This window comes from Phascolarctos cinereus, unplaced genomic scaffold, assembly GCF_003287225.1.
Source record: "Phascolarctos cinereus isolate Bilbo 61053 unplaced genomic scaffold, phaCin_HiC Scaffold_3;HRSCAF=262, whole genome shotgun sequence".
Lineage (NCBI taxonomy): Eukaryota > Metazoa > Chordata > Mammalia > Diprotodontia > Phascolarctidae > Phascolarctos > Phascolarctos cinereus.
The window spans coordinates 45,959,992-45,981,390 of record NW_027555736.1 but is presented as its reverse complement, the minus strand read 5'-3'; the positions used below and the strand labels follow the sequence as shown (position 1 = coordinate 45,981,390).

General features: G+C 47.4%; 1 protein-coding gene across 5 annotated transcripts in view; it reads right to left on the bottom strand.

Moving 5' to 3' along the window:
- Window positions 1-8,624: 8,624 nt before the first annotated feature.
- Window positions 8,625-21,399, bottom strand: part of CD276 (CD276 molecule) — an 82,528-nt gene continuing 69,753 nt past the window's right edge. For all 5 annotated transcript variants that reach the window (XM_020994599.2, XM_020994597.2, XM_020994595.2 and 2 more), the window contains 4 exons: window positions 19,255-19,389; window positions 14,665-14,706; window positions 10,776-10,811; window positions 8,625-8,995 (listed from right to left, as the gene is read on the bottom strand). In XM_020994599.2, the coding sequence (XP_020850258.1) occupies window positions 8,973-8,995; window positions 10,776-10,811; window positions 14,665-14,706; window positions 19,255-19,389 (236 nt within the window). In that variant the 3' untranslated portion in view covers window positions 8,625-8,972. The remainder of the gene's footprint in view (window positions 8,996-10,775; window positions 10,812-14,664; window positions 14,707-19,254; window positions 19,390-21,399) is intronic.

Genomic DNA, 21,399 nt, shown 5'->3' with positions numbered 1-21,399 from the left:
TCCAGAGAGTGGACTCCATCTGGTGGGCAGAGACCAGCACTGCAGTGGTTCATCCAACCTGTCTGTGCCCTTGACTCAGAGCCCCCCAAATCCGTGAAGTTTGCTTTCCACCGCCCTTCTTCCCCTCCACCCCAGAGCAGGCCAAGGAGGCAGTTGCCTTAGGCATGTGCAACAAAGGACCCTCTCTCATATGATGTGTTTAGATATGTACATATTTTTCATGGTAGGAGAGTCTGTTCTCTGTGGCCTGTGGGTATTTTGCTGGTGAGGTGGATTTGTTGCAGTGAGAGTTCAAAGTCTCCAGTGAACAACCATGGCAGAAGACATGGTTTTCAGACCCTGCCTCGGGCACAGAGAGGCAGCATCCCAGCTCTGCCTCGTAGAGCATCTCTGCAGACAAGGCTGGCTGTGAGTGATGGCTTCCCTGTCTGAAGGCTTTGTTCAGAGAACCGCTCTGTCCCAACGATGGGACACTCAGCGTCCTCAGAGTACTCTCCTTCCTGTGGAGTAGCAAGGCTGGAAAATGAAGACCATTGGGAAAAGGAGGCAATTATGTTGACAAAGGGGCAGTTGGATACAGTGGATAGAGCACCAGACCTAGAACTGGGAAGATCCAAATTCAGATGCAGCTTCAGACACCTACTAGCTGTGTGACTCTGGGCAAGTCACTTAACCTCTATCTTCTATTTGCCTCAGTTCCTCATCAATAAAAAAAGAATGAGAACACTCTGGAGAAGGAAATGGCAAACCACTCCAGTATCTTTACCAAGAAAACCTCATGGACAAAGTTTTTCCTTTCTTGGGGGTGGGGGTGGGGGCGGGCAACTAGGTGGCTCAGTGGATAGAGCACCAGACCTGGAGTCAGGAAGACTTATCTTTACGAGTTCAAATCTGGTCTTAGACACTTAGTCGCTGTGTGACCCTAGCCAAGTCACTTAACCATGTTTGCCTCAGTTTCTCATCTGTAAAATGAGCTGGAGAAGGAAATGGCAAACCACTCCAGTATCTCTGCCAAAAAAACAAACCCAAAGAGGGTCACAAAGAATTGGATACAACTAAAACAGCTGAACAACAAAAAAACTGACCAAGTTCCTGAGCCAGCAGCTGGGATAAAAATGTCTCCAGAGAGGTCAGTTCTTTAATTCACAGTACAACAAGGAACTTCAAAATTTTATGCTGCCATGCGTCCACTTCATCTGAGCCCTAACCGCCCAAGTTAGCTGCACTGCTACTTCACTAGTACCACAACTGCCTCCCAATGAGCGGTGGCAAGGGAAGAGGTAATGTTAGGAATAGTGGCAGCAGTGATGGTAAAAGCACTGATGATGGCAGTGGTGGCCATGCCAAGATGCTATGACCTCTTACACAGACATAGCTGAGAAAGAGTCTAGAAGGGGGTATCAAGGATACAGCTGTTACCATTAGCCTTGTGACACAGCCATCATCTCCCAAACCTTTTAGGTTTTCTGTGCTCAACATTTCTAATAGCTTTCAGCTCAGCCCAATACATACTACTTTCCCAGAGATAAGAGAATATTGGAGGACATAAATATAGTTAAAGCAAGAGCCATCCAGGTAAGCCAGCTCCCCAAGAGCCACACTCCTCTGCCTCCGAGAGGACTCATCCGGTTCTGTTGCTCTCCGTCCTATTAGAAGTCAATAAACAGTTATGAAGTGACTGCTCTGTGCCAGGCACTGGGCTAAGGACATGCCAATGTCCCGCAGCCAGAGGAGGAAACAATCTGGGGAGGTGTGAGTTACAGAGTTGATTTCTTCTTGCAGGATGATGAGTTCCTGGAGCTCATGAAGTCCAGGAGGACAGCCAGGTGGGGAATGATGAGGTGGATGCCCTGGGCTCCTTCCTTAAATGGTGGAGTACCTAAGAGGAGCTCTGCAGCCACAGTATGAGAGCCACCTTAGGGACACTAGTGCAGAGGTCCAGGATCCCTCTGCTTCATGTATCTCCTGGCAACCTAGAAGTGGGAGAGTCTGTCACTGCTCTGGATTATCCTCAGTGGCTGCTGCCTTCCTGCTCCCACAGCTCAACTGCCCTGCCTCCTTGATTAGGCTAACAGATAATAGTGATGTTCTACTCTCTCTTTAAAAAAAGCAAGATGAAACACATAAAGGTCAGCATAGGAAAGGAGGATTTATAGTGTCTCTCACAGGCAAGCACTTTGCATCAGCCTTTGTTTGATTGCAAAGCTAAAGAGATGGGGCTGATCTGTTTAAATCAAGCCTTAATTTAATGTGGAGGAAATTTAAGGGAGTCATGTCTTAACTGAGTCCACCAAGTATATGTTCCTGTAAGCAACTAGGGACCTCCTCTTCAGATTCCTGGAGCCAGGAATGTCAGAGAAGTGCTGGGGTGGGGCTTGGGGGGAAAGAAGATGATACAAAACATCTGAACTTGTCCCCCATTCCTCAGTAAATGCCCCTTTCCCCTTCCCCCACCCCCAACTCCAGACTCCAGACTCCAGGAGGGCTTCTAGGAAGGGTTCCTCTATCTTGCCTCTTCCCCCGGGCCAGACACCTGAGTGGTAAATTACACTAATGAGGTTGCATGGCCATTTTTGCAAATGGCACCAAAGCCTAATGCCTATCATAGATCAAGTCCTGCAAATGAAATAACCCTGTGTCCTCTCTTTCATATGGATTTGATACCTGCAGGCTTTAGCTTATCTCACTCTGAGAAATATTTGTCTATTAAAATGCACGAGCTGGAATCTTGCCCGGGAAGGGTACCTAAACATAATGATTTCCTGGTGATCCCGCTGCCAATGGCTGCTCCATCTTAGGGGCCAGCTTCTAAAAGACTGTGCAACCCCCAACACACACCAGCTTACACACACACACACACACACACACACACACACACACACACACACACACACACACACAACTGCTACCATATATACATACAACTGCTCCATACTTCCCAATACCTATAAACAATTACTGCATAACACACACACACACACACACACACACAAAGAGGAGACATACTCAGTGCTGCACATCACAAAATCTTCTACTGCACACTCCCTAACACACAAACATACAGCTGCTATGGGCCTTCTATACAATGCATGACCGCCATGTTGTTGTCTAGTCATTTTTCAGTTGTGTTGGACTCTTCATGACCCCATTTGGGGTTTTCTTGGCAAAGACACTGGAATGGCTTGACATGTCCTTCTCCAGCTCATTTTACAGATGAGGAAACTGAGGCAAACAGGGTTAAGTAACTTGGCCAGGGTCACACCGCTAGGAAGTTATGTGAGGCCAGATTTGAACTCAGGCCTTCTTGACTCCAGACCTGGCACTATCTACTGCATCACCTAGCTGCCCCAGCTAGGTATGTATACATACCTAGCTATGTATACTGCTATGTATACATACACACACACACACACACACACACACGTATATATATATATATATATATATATATATATATATATATATATATATAACTATTTATCCCTATACATATATTCAGGTATATGACTGCTGTGTAAAGTTCCATATACGATCTCTTTGTACCCTCACACATATATGAGCCTACTGTGCAACCCCTATACATACCCAACTTCTATGTATTTCCATACATATACACAAATGATGTGTGCCACCCACACACATACACTGCTGTGTACCTCTGTGAATACAGAACTTCTGGATACCTCTAACATGCATGCAATTTCTTTGTACCCTCACCAAGCATACATGCCCAACTGCTATGTATACCCCCCTGCCCCATGCAGCTGAGCACCCCATGAAACATGTCCACCTGCTATCTATCCTTCACCTTCAAGCACTAAAATACTGTCAGTTACTCTTCCTACACCCATCACAGACACACGATTGCTGGGCACCCCAACCATCCACATAATTCTGCTGGGTACCTTGCCCAATACACACAACTGCTGAATATCCCACCTTCCCCTCCTCTCTGGAAATCAGTTATATTTGCCATTTCTAGTCTTGTCAATTATGCCACATACATAAGTTCTCTGAATCCCTTTGCCTATGGTCCATCCATCCTTGCCTACTTTAACTCATTGAGGGTAGCGAGGTGTACCTTACCACCCCCTCACCTGCCCTAACCATCTTTGGTCTCTTTCCCAAACTGGAGGCCCACACTCCTTGGCAGCAAAACTAAACAAATGAAGAAAGTAGCTCCCTCCTCCCTCTGTTCACCCTGATCGATGGCCCCATCCCTTCTTTGATCTTCCTCTTGCCCGCAACCTAGCTCTTAAAAGGCCCTTTTTTTGTTCTCACCATTTATCACGAACCAAAACTCACTGGGGGCTTTAGCTTTTCTGGTGCCATGATCCTTAGTTCCCTGCCTTTGTGGCTGTCTCTTGTCGATGTGGCTTGGCATGATGAAAATCATATTGACTCTTGAGTGAGAACTGGATTTGAACCCAAGCTCCAACAATTCACTGAGCAATGATGGGCCTGTCACTGAACAAATCTGAGCCTGATGACTTGAACCCATTTAAGATAGCCTGGCACATTCCTTCCATCTTGTCACTTGGATTGGGCTAGGATTCCTTATTAATCATTTGAGTTTCTTCCTCCATAAAAGAGTGATAATAATAGTTGCATTACCTGCCTCACAGGGTACAGTTACACTGGTCTCTCAATCATTTCCCCATTTTCTTTCTTGTCGGAATGATTTGTGCTTGTGCCATCAGAATTTCATTCTTGAGAGCTTCTTCTCTGTCCCTTTTGAGCTGGCTTCCCTACAGAACTTCAGGTCCTGGGATCCTACCTTTCCTCTCTCCAAATTCTGAAATCCATTCTCCCCAAGTCTAGGACACGCATCAAATTCTGGAAAGCAAGTCAAGGATTTTCCAGTTGCTATTTTATAGCAGGGAGAAAACCCCAGAAGCTGTCTGGATGTTTGAGGTCTTCAACCACCACCCTCCTCTGCCTTTGTACCAACTGTCACCCACTTCCAGAACACATTAGCCATTTCTTCCTTCTGATGGGGCACTCTGTAATATACTTCACGCCACAATATCACTTCTACTTCTGTTTCTCTTGATTTACTTAACAAGCGTTATTTAGCACCTTTTATTTGCAGGCACTATGCTTGGCACTGGAGATAAAGACAAAAGTGAAACAGTCGTGTTCAAAGGACCTTACAATCTATTGGAAGAAACAACATGCATACATATAAATAAATACAAAATTCAAAACTGAAGCCAGCAAGTTGACTGGTCCAAAGTCGCATTGTTGAACTAGCCCTTGAACCCTGTTCCCCTGATTCGCAGTCCTGCTTCCATTCCACTGGGAAGAAGCCTCACAAGAAAGAGACTGACATCAATGGAAGGTTGGAACTTATTATCTCTCTTCCACCCCACTCTTTATCCATCCTATTTCCCTTCCAGTCACTCAGACTCACAACATTGAAGTCATCCTTGAGTCTTCCTTCCTCCTTCACCCCCTTATGTAATCAGTTGCCTACTTTCTCTCTTGAATTTGTCCCACATGGCCACCACTCTTCTTCAGGCCTTCATCTCTTCTAACCTGGCCTGTCAAGTCAAATCAACAAGCATTTATTAGGCACCTACTATGTGCCAGGCCTTGTGCTAAGCACTGGGGCTACGAAGGAAGCCAAAAGACAGTCCTTTTTCTAAGGAGCTCACCATTCAATGAGGGAGAGACAGAGAATATGTAAACAATTATGTGCAAACAAGACACCAGATAAATTGGAAATTATTAATAGAGAAAAAGAACTAGCAATATGGGGGACTGGAAAAGCTCCTTATGGAAGGTAAGATTTTAGCTGGGACTGGAAGGAAGTTGGAGCAGCCAGGAGGGAGAGATGGGGAGAGAGAGAATTCAGGTTTGGGGGTGGGATTATGGGGAGGGGGGCAGGCAATGAAAACATAAAGAGCTGGAAGATGCAGTGTCAATATATATTGGACAATTGCAAATCCATTCATTGAACTCCTGGCTTTCAGTCTCTCCCCTCCCCATTCTGCCCTCCAAATAATTGCCAAAATTATCTTCCTAAAGCTCAAATCTTATCACATATTCCTACCCTCAAGAATCTTCAGTGGAGCCCCATTCTCTCCAGGCAAAGCTACAAAGGCCTCCACTAGGCATTTAAAGCCATCGTCAGCCTGGCTTCTGGCTTCCAGTCTACTTTTCAAGGCTTATTTCCATGACACCCCTCCTTGCAGTTCCCTAAAATCCACATTCCATCTCACCTTGGCATCTTCACAACTCTCCTGCCCAAAACACTCTAACTCCTCACTTCCAACCTCTTGGAATCCTGCTCTTCCTTCAAAGGTCAGCCCTGATGCCTCCTCCAAGAAGCCTTCCCTGATCCCTCTCGTTATCTCTGCTGCCTCCTCCCCCCATTTAAATAATCTTGTCTGTACTTACTGCGTCTATATTGTAACGCCCACAATCAAATGAAGTCCCTCGAGGGAAGGAACTGTTTTTTATTTTGTCTTTGTACCCCCAGTGTCTTGTGCAGAGCATGCTCTTATTAATTGGATTAGATTGGATTAAGGTTGCCTGCAAACAGTTCATAATTAAGGATATCTTTGAAGTTCAAAGCTCTGGAGTGAGTTCTCTCCACACAACCATCGCCATCATTACTTCCATGTCTGAGCCTGCACTCTTTACCTGTGGTTAGGAATAGGATTCAGGTAGCCTGACTTCCAGAGCAAAGTCTTAGTATTCTTAACCTATAGATCATGGAGAGATTTCAGGAGGTCCAGGGAAAAAAAAAATTCATCTACATTTTTACTCTAGCTGAAATCTAGGGTCTCCTTCAATTATTTAAAAATATGATTCTGAGATGGGGTCCACAGGTTTCACCAGACCACCACAGGGGTCCACAGCACACAAAAGGTTAAGAACTTCTGGTGGAAGGAAACCCTCATGTCAAGCCTGGCTCCCCCCTGCCAAACCCTGCCCCAAGCACACATTAGACAGAGTCTTTCAACAAAACACAAAGTATTTATTTTTCCTGAAACATATGACCAAGGTACAAAATGTCCCAGATTCCAGCATTTAAATTAGAAAAACCCCTGCCTCGCCTAGTCTAGGGTAGGCTGAAGCAGAGGTTCATCCTGCCCAGCTGGAGAAAAGACCAGACCATCGCCTCCAGCCTCCTAGGGACAGAAGGGAAAACCTTGGAGGAAAGAGGGAAGCTGAGGCTGAAGAGCTGTGCCTCCTATTCATGGCCGTTTCTCCAGAGAGCAACCACTCCCATGCCCTGTGCCCCCCCCCCCCCCCCCCGCCCCAGCACCACTGGAGGTAATGTCCACCCCCACCCTGCCCCATTGTACTTAAGGCAAACAAAGAAAAGAGTCAGACCGGCCACACTCTCCCTAGATGCTGGAGCTGCAAGGTTTTGGGTCTCTGAGATTTACTTTCCTGGGCTCCTCTGGTTGGTGAGGGGCATAAGGCACTGACCTTCAGCTCCCAGGAAAGATGGAATCAGCCACAGCTGATGTCACTGCCTGAGATTGGTACCAGAGGCGTGGCTTCTAGCTGCTGCTCGAGGCCTGTGCAGGGTCCATGGCTGACACCTGCTGCCCAAGATTGGCATTGACATCTTGGGAAGAGGGCTTGGATCCTGGCCAGTTGGTTCCCCAAGGCACTGGGGAGAGACTAGTTGGCACCATACCCCACCCATACCATCATCCTTAAATGTGGCCCCCAATGTGTGGGGTGTGTCCACCCTGGCAGGAAGAGGGCAAGGGTGGGGGCAGGTAGAGAGGATGAGTACAAAGTCTAGGAAAATGTCAGGGCATTGGGTCCAGAAGTCGTGGGGTATGCAGGATTGGTCAAGGCGGGAGTAGGGGAGTCCCAAGGTTGCCCTCCTGGGAAGGGAAAGTTTTTCCAAGCTTTCAGGGTAGAGGTACTGATTCATCCCGGGCACTCCTCACCCCAACATTTAGGCTGTACCCGCTCCAAGAGTTACTGCCCTGCCCAGTGCTCCTACAGAAACAGCGTGACCAGCACGCAGCTCCCTAGATGGGGGAGGACCATGAGAACAGGCAGAAGAGATCCCGAGGCAAGCTCTCACTGTGGGCTGTGGGGGTGGCTTCTCTGCGCATAAGCACGTGCGGTATGTATGTGCAGTGTGTGCTCATTTCCTTAGCCTCTACATACACACTTAGACACACATACTCTATATATGCATGCTTTCCATGGACACACAAATGTAAGTGTGAATAAGTGAGGGGGGCTGTGTTGTGCTATATGTGTGCACACACATCGTGTGCACGTTGTTTAGTATATTGTGGTTGCATGTCGCACGCACACGCACACACATGACCAAATGATTGTGTATGGGTGCTGTGTGCACCCATGTGGCATATGTGTACATGTCTTAGGCAACAGTGAAGACCCCTCCGCAGGTAGGAAAAAGCTACCAGAGCACTGTCCAGCGGGTGAGGTAAACATCAAGGCAGAAGGTAGTCAGTGTATCAGACCCCTTGGAGAAACGATGCAGTCAAGCGGTGACCCTGGACGTGAGTGTGCAGGAGGACAGCTCAGAGCCTCAGTCTCCTCCTCTCTAAAATGGGGATGATATTTGCACAACCTCCCAGGCTTGTTGGGAGGAAAGTACTTTGTAAACTTTAAAGCACTTATAGGAACAGGAGCTATTATTATCATGTCCACCAGAGAAATAAGGCAGCGGGAAGGTCTACATATCATTTCTACTGGAGAAATAAGGTAGTGAGATGGTCTGTTTATCACGTCCACCAGAGAAGTAAGGCAGCAGGGTTGACTGTGTATTGTACCCACTGGATAAACGAGGCAGCAGGGTGGCGGGTTCACAACGTGTAAGTCCAGAGGCTCACAGGTAGAGGACAGTTCTGGGTCCCACCTCCAGCTTCCTGTGGCACGAGAGGTGGAGCAGGCATCCCCATCTGAAGGAGCTCAGGATCCGGTTCTGACATGCCTCCCCCACATGCACCGTCCATCCTCCTAGGTCAGGCTATTTCTTGCCCTTCATCTGCTCAGGGGAGAGAGAATGACAAACAAGGTGGGGGGGAGCTGTGAACAAATAAAGCCTCACTGTGAACTCTTAAGGTTGAAAATAGTGTTGACCTCTATGGGGTCTGCATGCTGTGCATCCTTGAGGTGGTTTCAGGGTCACATGGTGCACTGTAGGAGGAGTTTTAGGGACCAGCCAGTTATGGGCAGGGGGCAAGGGACCAGGGGAGACAGAAACAGACAGAGACAAAGTCAGAGGAGAGTTGAGATAGTGCAAAGGTTACTGGACTGAGTGTCAGTGAACATGAGTTGGAATCCTAGCTCTGCCACTAGCAATGACTGTGGGCCTCAGTTTCCTCATCTGCAAAATGGGGGAAATAACACCAGAATTACCCGCCTCAACACTGTAAAATGTTCTATAAACATGAGACATTCATCCTGATTGGTTGACGAGGATTATAAGCCAACCAACGGGCTGATAAACTTGGTGAACTAGAAGGTGGGCATCGTGAAACCCAGAGGTGAACATACTGGAAAAGGCTTCCATTCTGGCTGTTGTGGTCTGTCCTTCGTCCCCAAAAAGGACCGTGACATCAGGGTGATCAGGGGATGCCATGACATGCAAGTGAATTGGATTTACGTGAGGAAGGGTCATCAGCCTCCCTTTCTCCTGCGGAGCCGTCTGCATCCAGTGGCCAGACGAGGACAACTGGAGATGGCCTGGGATGCAGTGGGAGACCTCGGTCCTTTTAAGCTAAAGTCTGCCCCAGATCTCAGTTTGACTGAGGCAATGTCCATTCAGTGATTAAGGATAGGTAAGAAATGAGACAGAGAATGGCCTCTTTACCTAGTCAAAAAAAAAAATTAATCTGGGAGGGGAAGACCCTCAGGGTTTCTGGCCAAAACAGAAACAAACTCTGAGCCCAGCAGGACCCAAACTATGACTACATAGGGCTTGGCCCGGGACCTACTGTTGGCCAATCAGTGAGAGCCAGAGTGATCGTGGGACCCTGAACTGTAATCCCCAACTCCACACCAGCCAGCACAAGAATCTACGCTGCCCGCTGCCCCCCTCCCCCACACCCCTTCAGCAACTTCACCAGCTACAGCTAAATGGCCATCAGAATGAGAGCCTTGAAATCGCCCAGAGCCACTGACGCCTGATTTGGAATTGCCCAACCTGGCTTCTAATCCTGGCTTTTGTCCTTCCCGGCTATGACCTTGGACAAGTCACTGATCCTCTTGGGGCCTCAGTTTCGTCACCTGCGAAATGCGGATGATGATACCCATACTACCTTTCTCACAGAGTTCCTAACAGGGTCAAATAAAATACTCCACAAAAGTCAGCCATCAGGTGACTTTTTCTTTTTTTGCTTTTCGGTGAGGGAATCAGGGTTAAGTGACTTGACCAAGGTCACTTAACCAAACCTAAGCTAGTGGGATGACCTAATGTGCCTGATGTCACACAAGCAATAAGTAGCAGGGCCAGGATTCACACTCAGGACCTCCAACTCCAAACCCAACATCCTTTCCAGTGCACCATCCTTAACCCTGTCATCCCTTCAAGCTATCTTCCTATTTTTTTCCCTCCTGTCAAACTCCTAGAAAGAACAGTCCATGCTCAATACTTCCTGTTCATGCCTCCCTGAGCCCTGCCCCCACCCCCAGTATGCCCAGACGAGTGTTTCCAAAAGATTCCAAGCCCAATGGTCAGCCCATTTCAGAAGCACTGTGGACGCTAGAAATTACACAAGCCAGAGAGAAGCCCGCCCTCAGTCCCAAACTCCTGGCGACTTTACCTTCTGTATTGTCCACATGTTTCAGAGGCTGCAGAGCTGCAAAAGAGAATCATAAAACAGAAAGTCAGAGCAGGAAAAGCCCTCAGAGATTATCTAGCCCAATTTCCTTATTTTTATTAATAAAAATCATATCTCTATAACATTTTAGGGTTCCCAGGGCCTTTCTTCACATCCACCTTGTAAGGTTCGTAGTGCAAGTGTTTTTATCCCTATTTTACAGATGAGGAAACTGAGGCTTAGAGAGACTAACTGATTTTCCCTTGGTCATACAGCTGATAATTTTAAGAATACTGATTCAAAACTAGGTCACCTGACTCTAGGCCCAGTGTTCTATCCACAGGAACATTCTGCCTCTCCAATATCACACTGCTTACAGGTGGGGAAACTGAGGTTCAGGAAAGGGACGTGGAGAAGTTTTGAAAAGAAAGGTAGAAAGGGATTAAAGGGGTCTGTTGTAGGTGGAGATTGGGCCAGGGGAAAGAGGAGAGGCTGGGAGAAGACACAGGCACCCTGGAATAGTTGGCAGACCTCTTGGTTGAGAATTAAAGACTTTAAAGGTCACATAGTCCCTCATTTTATAAGCAAGAAAACTGAGGCCCAGAGAGGTAAAGGTAAAACAAGTAAGTTAGTGGCCGACCTGAGATTTGAATCCGGATCTTCTGAAGACAGCCGGGGGACAGGGTTCCATCTTACTTCTGTCTCTAACTGCCTGCATATCTTTCTTTGGACGTTAGCACTTAGCTACTCTGGGGCTGTCTCATCATCCAGAGGATCGGGATAATAACCCCTGTCCTCCCTATCTCACAAAGATGTACCTTCTGGGGCGTGGAAGGTACACACAGCGCTGTTTGCATACAGCATGAGTGAAATGAATGAGTCCAGAGTCACTGATGGATTTCAGTGATCTAATCTCTCCCTCCAAACCGCAGGCCCACGGATGACTGAGAACGGGTTAGCTCCGTGAGATAAGCTGCGTTTGCCTCAATCCCTTCTCTCTGGGCAAACATCCTTTGCTTTGAGCATCCCTTCTCTCTCCCGCCTTCTGAGCCTCCCGTGACATCTGCCTGAGCAACAAGAGAAATGAGGACTGCTCCCCCGTGAACGGGGCTGTCTCTGCAGCTGCCACACCCTGGTGCTAAGGGCCTGAGAAAATTAATGGGTCTCATTTGCGGCAGTCCTGGGAAATCAATCTTCTCCCATCCCGTCTTTACAATGGTGCAGGAGGAAACATTAACCAGCCAGGGGCTGCGGCTGTTCCCTGGCCTCAAACAAATCAAGAAATACAAGCCTGAGACACCGAGCCTTTCGGTCCTCTTGAAGGAGATGAGGCAAGATCACTGCCGGCTCCTCCTAGAAGACACCTGGGAAGCTAAGGTGTGCAGGCAGGGCCTTCGAGAAAGGAGCTGAGGGGCAGGGGTGGCCCATCTTTGCCTTCGTTTTCTCTAAAGGATTTTTGCATCCATTCAGTTCAATTCAACAATAAAGCACCTACTATGTCCCAAGGCATGGCATAGTGAATTAAGAGCTGGCCTTGGAGCCAGGAAGGCCTAGGCTCAAGTACAGCCATTTTTCACACGCTGGCCACATAATGGAACCTCTGGGTGAGCTAGACAATTCTCGAAGACTCTGAGCTGGAGAGAAGGGGCCACCTTCTCTGGTTTTCTCACCTGCGAGTTCCCTATATCAAAATCACAGGTCCAGTCCCTGACCATAGGCCCCAGACTGTGCTCTATGTGCTAGATGGTGCAGTGGACGGAGCCCTGGGCCTGGAGTCAGGAAGAGCGGAGTTCAAATTTGGCCTCAGACACTCCTTAAATGGGTGACTCTGGACAAGTCAATTGACAACTCTGCCTCAGTTTCCTCATCTGTAAAATGGGGATAATAATAGCACCTACTACCTCCTAGGGTTGTTGTCAGGATCCAATGAGATGATAACTGTAAAGTGCTTATCATGGTGCCTGGCACATAGTAGGTGCTTTACAAATGCTAGCTTTTATTACTAGGGATAGATAGAAACAAGACAGGCCTTGTCCTCAAGGAACTTACATTCTACTGTGCAAATGTAACATGAACTCAGAAAAATAAGCATAAGGTACACTGGAGAGAGACCACCAACTGGAGGGATCATAGATGTAGAGGCCTGACAGACCATCCAGTTCAAGTCTCTTCGTTTTACAAATGAGGACATTTAAGTCCATGGAGGTAAAGGGACTTGGCCAAGGTCATACAACTAAGGGGAGGGAGCTGAAGCTGGGTTCTCTATCTGCAAAGCCAGAGTTCCTTCCACTGGGCCACACTTCCCCTGGAAGGCAACACCCAAAACGAGCCTTGAAGAAAGATAGGGATCCTGGGCCCATAGAGTCAGAGCTGGGAGGGATCTTTGAGGCCACGGAGGCAGACCCTTCACTGTACAGATGAGGAAACTGAGGCACATAACAGTTAGGAATCTATACAACCAGTAAGTGTTTAGGGCAGTATGTAAACTCAGGTTTTCCTGTCTTTAAGTCCAGCCCTTGATTCATGACATAGCACGGCCTCCTCTGAGAGGTAGCAGGAGTGAATGGCATGCATGGTGGATGGTGTGTGCAAATGCACAAAGGCCAGAGACGGCAGGTGGTCTGGGGAGCAGGGATGAAATGAAGAGCTCAGGATGGTGGGCAGTGGGAATAAGTCCAGAAAGCCTGGCTGGAGCCAAATCGAGAAAGGCTTCAGACACCAGGTGGAAAAGTTTGCCTTTTCCCTAGGTGGGATTCAGGGGTCACATGACATCAGGTCAGAGGCCCACAATCCACAGGAACCATGACAGATTAGCCCCAGCTCTATTCTAACCCCTCTGGGCCTTTCCCTGGGCTCCCCTAAAACTGAAATTTGTACCCCATTAATCCTTCTAAAGCCGGCTGGTAGGAAACCTAAGAGAAGTAGTTCTTGGATTTGAGAGGGGACAAGTTCCAGCCCATCTCTGTCCCTGTTAGCTAACCTCTCTGCAGAAAGGGTTGAGAATAATCCTTGTAGTGCCGACGACTCCCCACCCCCAGCGATGCAGTGGGGACCAAATGAAAGCATGTAAGTGCTGTGCTTTACAGACTTGAAAACATCATATAAATGTCAGGGAATTATCCTCATCATTACCATTCTTCATTTCGTTCTACACATTTTGTTCCTTTTAATGAGGTCTCACTTTATCCTCAAGATAGCCCTGGGAGGCAGGCAGGAGAGGTATCTTATTATACCCATTTTAAACAATGGGAAAACTGGGACATAGATGTTAAGTGACCTACCCAAGGTCATTCAGGAAACTCACAGAAAAGACAGGACGAAAAGCCAGGTTTCCTGATTCCTAGGTTGGATGCTACACTGTGCATTTGTAGAATTTTAGAACTGGGAGGCTCATCCTATCCAACCTGTCATTTTACAGTTGAGGAAATTACAGCTGACAGGGTCCTACAGCCAATAAGTGTTGGAGGTTGGATTGGAACTCAGGTCTTCCTGACTTGGGGGGGGGGGCTCAGAGCCCCTCAACTGTGCCTCCAATTAGATCCAGATTGGTGGCTCAAAGATTAGAGGTGAAAGGGAAATCAATTAGTATTGAGTGCTTGGATTTATTTTTAGGTTGATTATATTAAACTCAAATTTGCCACCCCAAAGCATAGGTGTATCTCATAGTCTAGCAGACATGATCATGTCTGAGATTTACTGCTTATCAGACCGTGAGACACATCTGACCGGGGCGGGGGGGAAAAGTGGGCATTTCTGTAAGTTAGACTCTGCTGCACACTGGGGTTTTACCTCAAGCCAACACTGGAAGCTGTCCTTTCACTCAATACTAGTCTCATATGTTGTTTCTCCCCTCTGAATCTCCCAGGAAGAACAGTACCTAGATTAGACCTACCTGTCTTCGATCCTTCCCCATCTCCATCCTGGTCCTCAGCCCCTGAAAAACAAAACTGGTCAGAAATCTTTCTCCTCCTCAGCCCCTCTCTGAGCACTGAACTTCTCCACCACAGGGGTAGGAGGGTTGGAGAAGAGTCAAGGGGGTCAAGTTATTGTTTAAAAGTCAGCTATGAAGGCAAAGACTAGAGTTTTGAAGGATTCTATTCCCTGTGACCAGTGTCCAGAGTCATCTGTCTGCTCAGTCATTAATTCATCCATTCATTCAAGCTTTATTCATGCATTCATTCACCCATCCATGAAATGCTTATTCAATTGTCCATCTACCCAGCCTGCCTACCTGCTCTTTTCTCTCTCCTTTCTCTCCATTAATTCACTTATCCACTCATCCATCCACCCAGCCTTCATTTATTCATCCATGATTCATTCCTTCATTATATATTTAGCCTGTAATATAGAAATGTTTTGCATGATTTCACATGTATAATTGATATTATATTGCTTGCCTTCTCAATGGGCTGGGGAGGGCCTGGAAGGAGGAAGAGAATTCAGAACTCAAAAAAGTTATTTAAATGAGTGTTTAAAATAAATAAATAAATGGTGGATTTGTTAAGGGAAAAAATAAAATTTCTTAAGTGAGGAAAAATATATACACACACGTACATATATACATGCATATAAGCATGTATAAGTATGGGTATAGGTATAGATATAGATATCCTTTCTCCCCTACTCTACCGAGGAAAGCCTATTCCTCACCCTCAGGGGCCCTGGTCTGACGGGTGAACCGTAAACCAGGCCATAGCCAGGCACCAGAGGGCATTAGATGGGGCCAGAGATCTGCAAAGAGATCTTTAGCCACACTAAAGTCGGAGCAGGGCTGTCCTAGGACTTTGGGAATCTCCGATGACGGTCCCGGACAGTAACTCTGAAAGATTTCTCCCACCTCCATACCTTTGCACTGGCTGTCCCCCACACCTGGAGTGTTCTCCCACCCACCTCACCTCTGCCTCTTAGAATCCTCGGCTTCCTTCCAGACTCAGCTTAAACGCTCAAGCATTTCCCAGTCTCTCCCCTGCTCCCAGCTCCCAGAACCTTCCCTTTTAAGGTTACTCTTCATCTGCCCTATATGAATGTTCTGCATCCCTATTTATGCACATGTTGTCTCTCCCATTAGAATGCAAACTCCTTGAGGACAAGGGCTGTTTTTGACTTTCTTTGGATCCCAGAATTTAACATAGTGTCTGACACACGGTGAGTGTTTAATAAATGCTCGCTGAGTGATTGATTGATTGGCTGAAACCAACTATGGCTGATGAGGCTACAAAGAACCCATGAATGACTTCCCACTGTCACCCACCGACAACCCAGGTGGAGATGATGGTCTCACCATGCTTCCATCACCTCTCTCCCCACCCCAGCCCCAACATATACATCTGCCCAAAGGCTTTCCCTCTGGGACTCTTTCACACCTTCACGGTTCTTCCATCAAACACATTCATTATAATTATAATTATAACTAGACAAATGTGAAGGGCATGGGAGTGAGACACAAAGTACGATTTGTTCTGAGCCATACACTGTACCCCTTGGGACTCACTGTGGCAGGCTGGGCTTTGCCCTATCCAGACTCAATCTCACCCTCCTTGGCATGGGTCTGCTTTATCTGAAGTCAGAAGGAGGCCATTTTGTTCTCACTATTGGGCATAGACCTCAAGAAGGTCAAAGATATAAACAAAGGTCTGATATATCTATCTATATCTACCTATCTATACACACACATATATACATCTACATGCATGTGCATAGATGCATATATACCAAAATATATACAGAAGCAAAAAAAAAAAAAGTCTGTGCCCTGAGAGGCTGGATACTTGTAGACAATGCAGAGAACCAGGAAGCATTGGAGAAATTTTATTTTATGTCCTCTCATTTAATCAATCAACAAGCATTTATTATGATAACCATGTTTGTTAAGTTTTACAAAGTGATATACATACATACATACATATACATATATATATATATGTATATAAACTTTCATTTGATCCCAGTAACAACCCTGTCAGGTAGAGATGCTATTATCATTCTCATTTGGCAGATGAAAAAAGCTGAGGACAACTTAAGTGACTCTCGAGGGTCATACAGCTAGTGTGAGGCAGGATTATAACTCAGGTCTGCCTGTTTCCAAGTCAATCACTCTATCTACTGTACCATCTAACTGCCTTATTAGGTGCCTACTATACATCAGGCATAGCACTGAGTGCCAGGGATGAAAAGACAAGCAAGAAATAGTCCTTGCCTTCAGGAAACACCAAAGGCTTACTATTATTGTCTCATATTGAGCCTGTGGTCAGTTAACCCTGCCAGATATCTTTCACATGGACTGTGGCCACGCTGTGCCTTTCCCATGTTGCACATTTGGACAACTGATTCTTTGAACCTAAGAGAAGAAGTGCTTAGTGCTTTAATTCATGTTGGAATTCATCTTGTTGAGTTTTAGCCAATGTTTCAGCACCCTGAGGTCCTTCTGGATTCTGCCTATATCATCCAAGATGGTGGCTGTTCCAATTTAACGTCATTTGCAGATGAATTAGGAGGCTCACTATGTCTTCATCTGTAAGGGGTTCTCTTCTGGTTACAAGGCTGGCCAGCCCCAGCAGAAATGCCCAGTAGAGGGGGACAGTCAGTGAGCAGGCTGGACAATGGGCACAGTGCCCCACTCACAGCTCCACACAAGCCATGCTCATTGCTGCTGCCATATTGGTGCTGTCCAGTAGAAAGGATACAACTTTGGGAGTTGTACGAACAGGGCTCCGTTCCTGACCCTGCTGCTGTCTACCTTTGTGACCTTGGATAAACTGCTGAATCTCTCAGGACCTCCAATGCCTCATCTGCAAATGAGGGGGGTGGGCTTGATGACCTCCAAGGGCCTTTCCCTCTTTAAACCTATGATCTTCGCTCATGCTGCTCCCCTCTCCTGGAATATTCTGTTCCCTACTCTCCACTTGGTCAAATCCTCTCCATCCTTTAGGGGCCAACCTCAAGTGCCCCCTTCTACAGGAAGGCTCCCTGATGACTCCCTCCATTGACAATCCTCGCTCTGAAAGCCTCCTACAGAACATGGAGCCTGAGACTCACCCAATGACCCTTAAATGCTCTCCAATTGACTCCTGTGTGGCTCTTATCTCCTGGGCCAGATAGAGGGCCCCCCAAGGCACTGGAGCTTGCTGCCTGTACTGCTCCTTAAGGGATTTATCCTCAAACTGTCTGGCTCTGTTTTGTGTCTATATGAGTCTCATTTCACCAGGCAGACTCTGACTTCCTGAGGGCAGAAGGGATGTTTTGACCTTCTCCTATTTTCCTTTATTTAATGGCAAGCTCAGAGCTGGGCACACTGAAAATGGGAGCCTCAGCAATGATTGGCATGTATTTCTGAGGGCTTGTGGGTGTTTACATGAAGAGATGCAGCTGGGTTGGGGAGCACTGCAGTGTACCTGACCTTGATGTTATACCCCAAACTACCCCCAAATTGCACATGCAGTCAATTTTTGTAAATTAAATCAAATGTAACAGGGGCTAAAGATGAAGGGCAGTGCCACTCCTAGGTGCCCTATGGGGACTCATGCAAAGTGAATCATTCTTCTGGACTGACCTTAGCCCCTGCTTTGGCTCCTCTGACTCTCTGAGGCAGAAAAACATTAAACATTGTGCTCCCAAGAGCCCCGAGCTTCTCTCTGTTTTCCCACACTTGACCCACCATGCTTGATCTAAACCTGTGATATTCTCCATGCTGGGAATTCCTGGCATGGAAACTCCCTCCACTGATGAAGACAGCGACTCATCGGTAACTTAACGTCTTAAAGTCAGGTCTGGGCCACCGAGAAGCTGTCACCTGCTGAGGATCCCACAGTCAGAAGGACTTGAACCCAGGTGTTTTATTGTACTGTAGGGCTGGCCCTTGCTAATACTTCTCAACTTCTATGTAGTAGGAGCTGGAAAAATGCTTGTGGACTTTGGATCCAAGGATTTTAGACAGCACTGAGAAACAGAAGGGACCCTGGGGGCTATCTCATCCAATCTCAGACTGGCCTCATTTACAGATCAGGAAATGGCAGCTCACAGAATCTGAGAAGCTGCCCATGATTCACCCAGCTTCAGGCCTCAAGGCTGCTGCTGCTGCTAAGGCCAGCCCTCCAGCATTGTGATATCCGGCCTCTCCCCCAACCTGCTAATCATCCCAAACCCTCAGGGCCCCACTTCCTCACTCAGACACATATGCCCACTCATTCACACTCACACTGAGGCATGCTGTAACACACACTCAGACACATACACCCACTCACACTCAGGCATGCTCACATATTCGCACACTCATACATCCACTCATTCACACACTCAGGCATGTTCGCACACTTGCACACTCATACCCATTCACTCACACTCATACTCAGGCATGCTCACATACTTGCACACTCATACATCCATTCACATTCACACTCAGGCATACTCACACAATTGCACACTCATACTCATTCCCACCCTCCATCAGTCACACACCCCCTTTCCTTCACTCCCAAACTCTCACCAGCATTCTCTTCCTCACAGCTCTGCTTTATTTTCTTCCGGCACACATAAGCGAGGGCCACCAGCAGCCCCAGGAGGCAGATAGAAAGCCCCACAGTCACCCAAAGGGCCTCCGGTGGGAACGTCATCACCTGGCCTGTGGGGGGAAGGGCAGATGAGGCAGAGAAAAGAGAGCCTGTCAGGCACCCGGCCCTCCCAGCCACCTACAGTGGCTCTCTACAGAGTAGAGAGCACCCACCTCCCTGAGGGGAGCAAGGGGAGCTGACCAGAACCCAGCAGAAGCCCCTTCTGGGACAGTTAAGTCTTCAGGGAGTTCACAGCAGCCAGGTCCAATCTCTACCACAACAGCCTCTTCCCACCCCTCAGAACCAAGCATGGCCCTGCAGAGAGTACAGAGAGCACCCCAGATGGGAGATCCCATGAGCTAAAAAGAACCAGAGAACCTTCTAAATGAAGTGGGCAGAACCAAAGGTAAAGGGTGCCCCAGGCGGCAGAGCCCAGGGCACTGGCTGAGGCTGGCATCATGAGGCAGGCCAGTCACAGGTGGAACGAATGACTGGCAAATGAGGGTCACAAACCACCCCTCCCTTCCCAGAGCCTGTCCCCCTCCAGAAAGTAAACAATATTCCATCTGAGCAATGAGCCCAGAACGTCCCCAAAGAGGAAGGTGGACACATGAAAGAACCATAGAACAAGTGAGCAGAAAAGGCACTTAGTCCAAGCTAAAGAAGAGACAAAGGGCCAAGGAGGACCCAGTCACAAGAGATGGAGGAGAGAAGACAGCAAGGAAAAGGAGAGGATGAGAATAAATCAGAGCATTGTGAGACCCCTGCAGAAGTAGAGAGAGTAGAGGCCAATAGAGACCTGGAGTCTGAGACAGGCTAAGCCAAGCTCAGTCCTCCAGGTAGCCAAGCACTGGACAGACAGACCTCCTCCCCCAGATGCCAGAGAAGCTTAAGGCATGCTTTGGCCTTGGCTAGTGGGAGGAGGGGAGAAATCCCACAGGAAAATCTAGTCTTCTTGGAACTGGAGGAGAAAGGGACCTGAAAGGAAATGGGGGTCACACACAGGTGCCCCGGCTTAAGGATCTAGGAAGGACATGTGCCTCCTGAGTCAGAAGCGAATGGACTTGGTCCTAGGAGAGTGTCCTAGAGAGAGAGCCTGGCTCAGGAGGCCTAAGGTAAGAAGCAGCTGTTACCCTTCTGATGCCCAGCCTGAGTGGGTAGGGCTTTTGAGGAGGGGGATGGGAGAAAAGGGGGTCCAGCCCCATGGTTATGGCCCCAAGAAAGCACCTTAAACCCTCAAGGAGGGTGTTGACAAAAGAAGTGACAGCAAAAATCCCCTCCCTTCTTTGCAGAGGTGTGGGACCACGGGTGTGGAATATGGCAATACAGTCAGCCTCAGTTTATGTGTTTATGTTGGTTTTGCCAAACTACCTTTTTTCTTCATCTTTTCTCTCTCTGTCTCTCTCTCTCTCTTTTGTTTTAACAAGAGATGGTTCACTGGGCATGTGGAGAAGGGGTAGAAGAATATATTTGGAAATGAGCACAGAGTAAAAACAAAAGATACCAATTTTTATAATCTTACAAAAGCATTTAAGTGCCAACAGAAAAGGGTGACATTTCATCACAATGGGGTAACAGGAAACAAATGCAGGGTTAGACACCAGCTAGTGTGAAATTTGTGACAATTCTAATATGAAAAGTAGGTGAAAATTCACCTTTTTCTCTCTGAGAAGAAAGGGTTTGCTAAGCCAATAAACAATGCAATTGAGATTTGTTTGGGGGTAGGGCTGGGGCAGGGGAGTGTTTAACCTACTCTAGAGATCAAATTGTTTTCAAGCACTTTATAAGCACCCATTTCCATAGGCACTTCATGTTCTATTTATAAATGAGATGAAGGAAAGAGCATTATACCAATAGAAGCTGGAAATTCAGAGAGTACTTGGCCAGTGCTTGAAGGAGCTAAGCCTTCACTGGGGCAGATACTTCCTCCACTACCACACATCACAGCGTCTCAGTGGACTTAGCAGATGGTCCTTGAGAGCAGCAATAGCCAGAATTTCCCATGACCCTTCAGCATCTCCAAACTTGGCAGGCACAACTTCCATTACCAGGCCGGACTCAAAGACCGTCCAGCTGGTTAG